The sequence below is a fragment of the Mastomys coucha genome, unplaced genomic scaffold (genome assembly GCF_008632895.1).
Source record: "Mastomys coucha isolate ucsf_1 unplaced genomic scaffold, UCSF_Mcou_1 pScaffold8, whole genome shotgun sequence".
NCBI lineage: Eukaryota > Metazoa > Chordata > Mammalia > Rodentia > Muridae > Mastomys > Mastomys coucha.
In genome coordinates, this window is record NW_022196914.1 from 23238619 (window position 1) to 23245472 (window position 6854).

The 6854-nt window shown below is 49.4% G+C and overlaps 1 protein-coding gene across 3 annotated transcripts in view; it reads right to left on the reverse strand.

Annotated features, from left to right (window-relative positions):
- Otulinl (OTU deubiquitinase with linear linkage specificity like) overlaps positions 1-6451 on the reverse strand; it is a 24855-nt gene extending 18404 nt beyond the window's left edge. Inside the window, exon 1 of one of the 3 annotated variants that reach the window (XM_031360240.1) lies at positions 6230-6451. In XM_031360240.1, the coding sequence (XP_031216100.1) occupies positions 6230-6284 (55 nt within the window). In that variant the 5' untranslated portion in view covers positions 6285-6451. Of the gene's footprint in view, positions 1-5641; positions 6193-6229 lie in introns of those variants that run through there. The other 2 variants (XM_031360239.1, XM_031360241.1) reach the window with 2 other exon arrangements.
- Positions 6452-6854: the final 403 nt, after the last annotated feature.

Sequence of the window (6854 nt, forward strand, 5' to 3'; positions counted from 1 at the left end):
GGCAGGCAGGCAGGCAGGCAGACAGGCAGACAGGCAGACAGGCAGACAGGCAGACAGGCAGACAGACAGACACCAGGAAGGGCTCCTTAAGAGTGGCTGATTCCTCACCCTTCTTCCTCTCTGGTAAGGGGAAGAGTGATGACTGGGGCTCCACAAAGCGACCAAGGGACTGAGAGCCAAGTTCAGTGTAGACACACAGTAGAAAGAACAGAAGAAAATCAGAAACAAACTGAAAAGGAAAGGCCCTGGACAGCAGACACCATGGAAGCCATCCCAGCTCTGAGAGCATCCTCTGTGCTCCAACAGAGATTAACAAACATAACAACTTCATCTGATACTGTCCTGTCACTCTAGTATAGCAAAAGCTGGCCTGGTGGCCCCTTCTAGCTCTGAGCGTGCATGCGAAAAGTGTGAGGCACCATTGTGTCTCTCTTCCCTTAATTATACGCCCCACCTAAATACAGAGCTGAAGTGAGAGTATGAAGTGGTCACCTGGCAGGAAGGCTTTGACACAGTGGGATGAAGAGGGAACTTGGAGTCTGGCCTGAGGGAGCCAAGTGCCCTGGACCTCAGCTTCCTGTCTGTAAAGAGGTGTCGGGAGGCCAGTCTGTCACCTACCACCTTCCCTCTCCAGAGGTCTCTTCCTTTCAGTAGGTTTGTGTGTTGTGCAACAGAAAGAATCACAATGGTGCACAAGGCATGGATATTAAATAGCTGCAAACAGACTGACCTCCAGCTAAGCTCAAAACATCATTCAAAGAGAGGCCCACAGCATGGATGCTCCAAGCGTAGACACAAAACCCATCCAACCTGGATAAATGTCAGCACAGCCTCGATCCTTAGAGGGGCAAGCTTGGTTCTGCAGATCTGAACATCAGTTGTCCTGAATGCATTAGTTCTGGTAAAGAAAGAGCCTCGTGCACGGAGACAGGAGAAAGAGGGAACGAAGAACTAAATGAGGGGTTGGGGTGGGGGAGCAGAGAAGAGGAACTGCCCTCAGTGAGGTCTGCCTGGGAGGGGACCCTGGAGTGTGAAAACACTAAGAACAGGAGAAGGTAGGCAACCATCCATCGGCTATCACAGATGTCAGCCACACTGGAGCTGAGCAAATATGTAAAACACAAGGTAGATGAACATACCATGGATAAATGATGTAGACTCTTTGCATTGAAGTCATGCTTACCTTCACACACAGCAGAAGGGATTGCTGTGCCTGCGCCCCACACAGACGCAGGTACAAGACAAAGGGACTCAGTATCTGTATTGTTAAGTCCACTCATTATATTTCCACTTCAAGGTGAGCAGCCCACCTAACCCTCATCTACATTGGCAAACGCCAAGCAAAAGGGCACAGAGTTAACAACAGCACTGCAGGGGCTGTCTGCCCCTCACTCTGTACTTCATTTGGAGCCGGTGGCTGACTGTATTCAGCACTGGCTCCACATCTCATCCACTTCCTCCTCCCTCACTGCATCCTGCTCACTGCAGAAGTTAAACCCATCCAAGTGGCTGCTTTAGGTGCACCGTTTTCCTGTGACTTTACATAGCCCAAAGGTAAGCCGAGGTTTTCCTGTCACGGATCGTAAAAGATATTCTCTCAGCATAGCAGCTACTGTCCTAAGACAGAGGAATAGGTTCTCACAGCACCAGGTAGGAAAGGACTTAGTTCACTTCTGTTAAACTTGGGAGACTAGGTACTAGGAGAGACACTCTAGCACTGACCTAAACAGCAAGCCTGGTGAGTTTCCACTCTATGGCTACCCACAGTCCCAGGCCACTCAGAAACAAGCTTGTATTCTAAAAGGTGGTCCTACCTCCAGAGAGCAGTGAGCTCATCTCCACAGTGATGGGACAGGGGAGTTTAGTACCCACCTTTCTTCCCCTGTCAGAGAGAGAGAGAGAGAGAGAGTGTGTATGTGTAGGCCATAGGTTGACAGCAGGTGCCCTCCTTAATCAAGCTCAGGGACACAGCTAGCCTGGATGTGCAGCAGGCTCCAGGGATCCTCCTACCTGTAGCTCCCCAGCATCTGAGTACAGACAACACAGCACTCACTGCTCCTGGCTTTTTAATGTGGGTGCTGGGAACTCGGGTCCTCATGCTTGCATGGCTGCACACATCAACTGAGATTTCTCCCAGCTCCCTCAGCCCTTGACTTTCAACGACACTCCCCTTCCATCTCATCCTGGAAGGGGTGGAGGGGTGCGGGGTGCTTTCCAGAGAAAATGCAGGGATCACACGGGTTAAGACAGCAACAAGAGATCTACTGTGAAATTCATAATTTAGAAACATGTCGGCCATAATATTTTATGTCCTGCACTTCCTGGGGTTTTATTTTCTAGGGCTCCTGGCAACGGTAGCGACAGATGGTGTTCCTCCATCTCTTAGAGATAAACGTAAACTTTTTACCATCTTTTTAATTTAAACATGATGCCACCTGTCTGTTGTTCCCCTAATTAAACCAGAAAGTTGCTTGTTGGTTTTTTAAATAGACTACATCTAGAAAAAGTAGTACTAGAAAAACAAGGACACACACACACACACACACACACACACACACACACACACAAAACCTTTCCTGCTGATGGGCTAGAAAGAAACACCAGTCTCCCATGAAATTAACTGCAATCAAACAAGAACTTACCATGTAGACCAGGCTGGCCTTGAACTCACAGAGATCCACCTGCCTCTGACTCCCGATGCTGGGATTAAAGGCGTGTGCCACCATGCCAAGCATAACTTCAAGTTTTGAAAACAGATTATCTAAGTGACCATCCATTCAGTGGAGAGAGGGGAGGCCCCGGGTGAACACACTCGTCTGATAACTCCTGAACGCGGATGCTTTCAGGGGTTACACAGAAAGAACCATAGAGCCATGGGAAACTTGGAAGAAAAGACAAAGTTTTCTAGTCCCTCTTGTACACCCATCCTGTAAGTCATCTCAGACAACACAATGGTATAAAAATGACAGCCCAGACTTCCCTCTGAGAACAGGTCCAGTGAGCTGAAGAAGCCCTTGCTAGGAACTGCAGGGCCTGCGTAGGCAGATACCAGGACTATTTCAGCAGATGACCAGGCAGATGGATGGCTAGGAATGTGCCTTAAGAAGAGACCTGGGCCGTCCTGGGTCTACCTCCTGGAGCTACTTGGAACTGGAAACCCTCCACACATCTACAGTGGCTCTAAGCACCATGGAATGAAAGCAGGAAGAATCACTCAGAACTCTTTTTGCCTCTGTTGCCAGCGTCTCCCTAAGTAGTTAGCACCCAGAGAACACAGTGAGTACCCCTACTGCTGGGAAGAGACAAGCACTATTCTGGACCAGCTAGTTGGGGTGCTCAGCTCACCTGAGAGCCAGAGAAGTTCACTCTGGTGAACCAAAGTCTATAGGGTAACCCAAAAAGACATGTTTTTTCCATGAATAATTACACCAGTAAAGAAGCTCTACCTTCTTAACACATAAGAAAACAAACAAACAAACAAACAAACAAAAAACAAAACCAACCAAAAACATGCCATTGGTTAGTCATCCCACAGAAATAAGAGAAGTCTAAAAGTGTAGCAATATTTCCCTCTCCATTAGAACCAGGATTTGGGACACTCCCAGCTATTTACACTCCTTAGGACAGTTACTAACTGCCTGAGACCAGAGGCTATGCAGGCACTAGCTCCTGTATAAACGTCCATGCCCATGCACGTGAAGTACACACACACCATGGGCATCACTCCTTGGTTGACAACAGTTCCAGTCCGCCTCTCTCCGTGAGCACAGGCATGCTCACCTTCTGAATTCACCTACCCACCTAGAGACTACAGTGCTCACCTATGAAGAAAGTGTGCCTATGGAGGGCGTGACACATCTGCTCCACACACAAGGCAGTGACTGGTGAAGGGCTTGGGCATAAGGGAACCCAGGATATTTGGGACGCAGCTTTTAATTGGCAGAATAGTCTAAGTATGAGGTTGGGATCTTGGCTGGACAAGTCCCCATTTAAAGCAGTTTTGTATCCTAGGGATAAACAATAAGCGGCTTCATAACAGAAGGCAAGGATGATGGTTATAACAGCAGTACTGAGCATTACAGAGTTTACCATGGGCCGTGAACAACCAGGACAACTTTATATATTATAAGTGCTCTAAGCCGCAAGAGAGACTAAAAAAATGATACTCATTATTTTCTAAATTTTGGTTTAGTTTCAGACCACATTCCCTAGAGAAAAACATATCCACAACAGCAACATAAAACAAATAATAGAAAGCAAAGCTGCTTCAGATGTGGCTGGAATGCCAGACCTGGCTCCTGGTATTCACCCATTACACACTGGGCATTCTGTCTCAATCCTAACCCCTAGGGTCCACCAAGGAGCTGAGTAGCTCCTCAGAACACAGCTGAGGATGTGCACACCGCCATCAAACTTAGGGACAATGGTGGATGATAGCACAGCCACGCCTCAAGCCCTCAAATAGTTCAGTGCCATGAAATAATATAGTTGGGAGGTGAATGTACGGAAAAACGTATGCCATCCTCAAACACAGAGGTCTGCCAAAGACGCTGAAAGGCCAACTGATTTTACAGCACCATCATATCCCCCTTGGAGGTGATGGTGCCTCCCCTGAGGTTTGGACTACTGGGTGAAATGACCTTCAAGATTCCTCATCCTTGTGCAATATTCTGTCAGGGTCTTTCTAGTAATGCTGTACACAGATGTGTGTCCTATGATTTTTTTTTCAATACTGAAACACATTTATCAATAGTTAAAAACACTACCCCAACCCCTTCTCCACACCCAACAGTTCTGTGGGGGTTTCTTCTGTTGTCTCTTTGGTTTCTGTCGAGGCTTGCTTATTATTTTAAAAGTGAATCTATGTCTCTCTTTTAGCAAATAATTAAGAGGTAGACCAAAAGGCTGTCTCCATTCTAGCCTGAGCACATCGTGACTTTAAGACCACTGGTTCTGGGTTTTGTTTTTGGGTTTGTTTTTGTTTTTGCTGTTGCTCGTTTGTTGCAAAGGTGATCTTCTGTGTTCCTAAGCCCTCAGCAGTTATATTTGGAAGGGAAACCTTTCCCACAATCTGATCCTTGAATCTTGCCTTGTCCTGCAAACCTACAGGAAAACCCAAAGACTGAAACAAACGAAAGGTCCCTCTCTGTCCCTGGGCTTGAGCGTACTGACACGACTTGAACTTTGTGCAGAGAAAGGAACTGTTTTTGGTGGTTATGTTAAGCCAAAGGCTGCATTCTGCAGTCTCCCAAACCAAAGGGAAGAAAGGAACAAAATAAAAATGTCTGACTGGATACACCCACAGGAAATATTTCACTAATTCTATAATAACCTGAGGTGCATAAAGGTTAAACAAATAAGTTCATTCTCTAAACTTCTGAGACTAGGATAATTTAGTCACAGACTGCTAGGCTGGGAGAGGCCTTTGGTATTAACTTGTCCAGCACTCATTTCACGAATGGCTGGTGTCTTGAATAGTTGGTAACTCCTACCCAGACACTCTGTGGACAGACCTCGTGTCCTGACTCCTAGACCAGTGTTGCTTCCATTATACAACACATTGCTGTGTCAGAAGCTCCTACTAGGACGGAGAATAGCAATTAAGACACATTCCTGGTGTCCAATAACCCAATTTACGCACCCAAAGCGAGAACACACACTGCTCAGATTCTCTCACTATTAGGCTCACATTCCTTGTGTGGTAGATGGAGAAACACAGGATCCAGCGTGTGGCTCAACGAAACCTAGAGAAACTGAATCACGGACACAGCTGAGGGACAGGGAAAAAAAAAAAACTTTCATTTCTAAGGTCTTTGGAGGGGACAGGCCACTGCTACCCAGTGGGGTAGGGGCCTGAAATGCAATAGCGATCTACTGTCACCCTGTCCCCTTGTTGAGCTTTTAAAAAAAAAAATTCAAGAGTGTTCTCTGCGGTTTACAACTCTGGTTGCTGAAAAGGTGTGGGCCACATCCTCTGCAAGGAGCGAACCCCGGTAGCTTAGTTTACAACCCAGTTAGTTCTCCCCCAAAGACAGCGACCCGCAGGTCCACGTGCACGAGTGTTCCTGGACAGACCCGCCTCTGTCCGATTGCCAGAGGCTCAGGTGCAACCCGCGCACAGCCACGCGCGAGGTGTGGCCGACGCCGCGCCACAAGCACCCTTCGCCCTCCCTCGCCCACCCTCGCCTCCACCACGCCCTGCAGAGACTGTGCCCATCCCGGCGCCCACCTGAGGTGGTCCGAGCGCGCTCGCGCTCCCGCGGCGCGCTCCTCGGCGCCTCCATGCGAGACGCGCGCCTCCACCCGCGTGCACCCTCCGCTACAGCCCGGCGCCCCGCTCGCTTCCTCGCAGCCGCAGTCCCCAGCTCAGCTACAGTCACAGCCGTTCGTGCTCCCGCCCCGAGCGCAGACTGACGCGCGGCGCCGCCACTCAGAAGCTGGGGCGGGGTCTGGGGCGGAGCCTCCGCTGGAGTTTGGCTTGGATGGGGAGCGGCGCGGGGGCTTGGAGAACTCGGAAGCTCAGCGCTGCGGAGGCGGTGGCTCTGCCCCGGGGGCTGGTCCTAGGTGCTCAGCCAGGACGTTCCACCTGTTCGGATCCGGAGTCCTCTCCCGAGCTCTTCGCCAGAGCCAGCGAACTTGGAGAAGAGGCTGATGGACCGAGGGACCGATGCCCCTCACCAGCCCGGGACTGCTTGGTTCTTCGATTCCTGGTTCACCAGGAGACAAACCTGCTCTGTCTGCACCGGAGAGCGAGAGGCTGGGATCCAGAAGCAACTGCGCCCGGGGTTTGTTCCACTAAGTGGAGCAGAGCTACCTCGTCTTTCTCCATGGGTCAACACAACTAACTGGCTAAT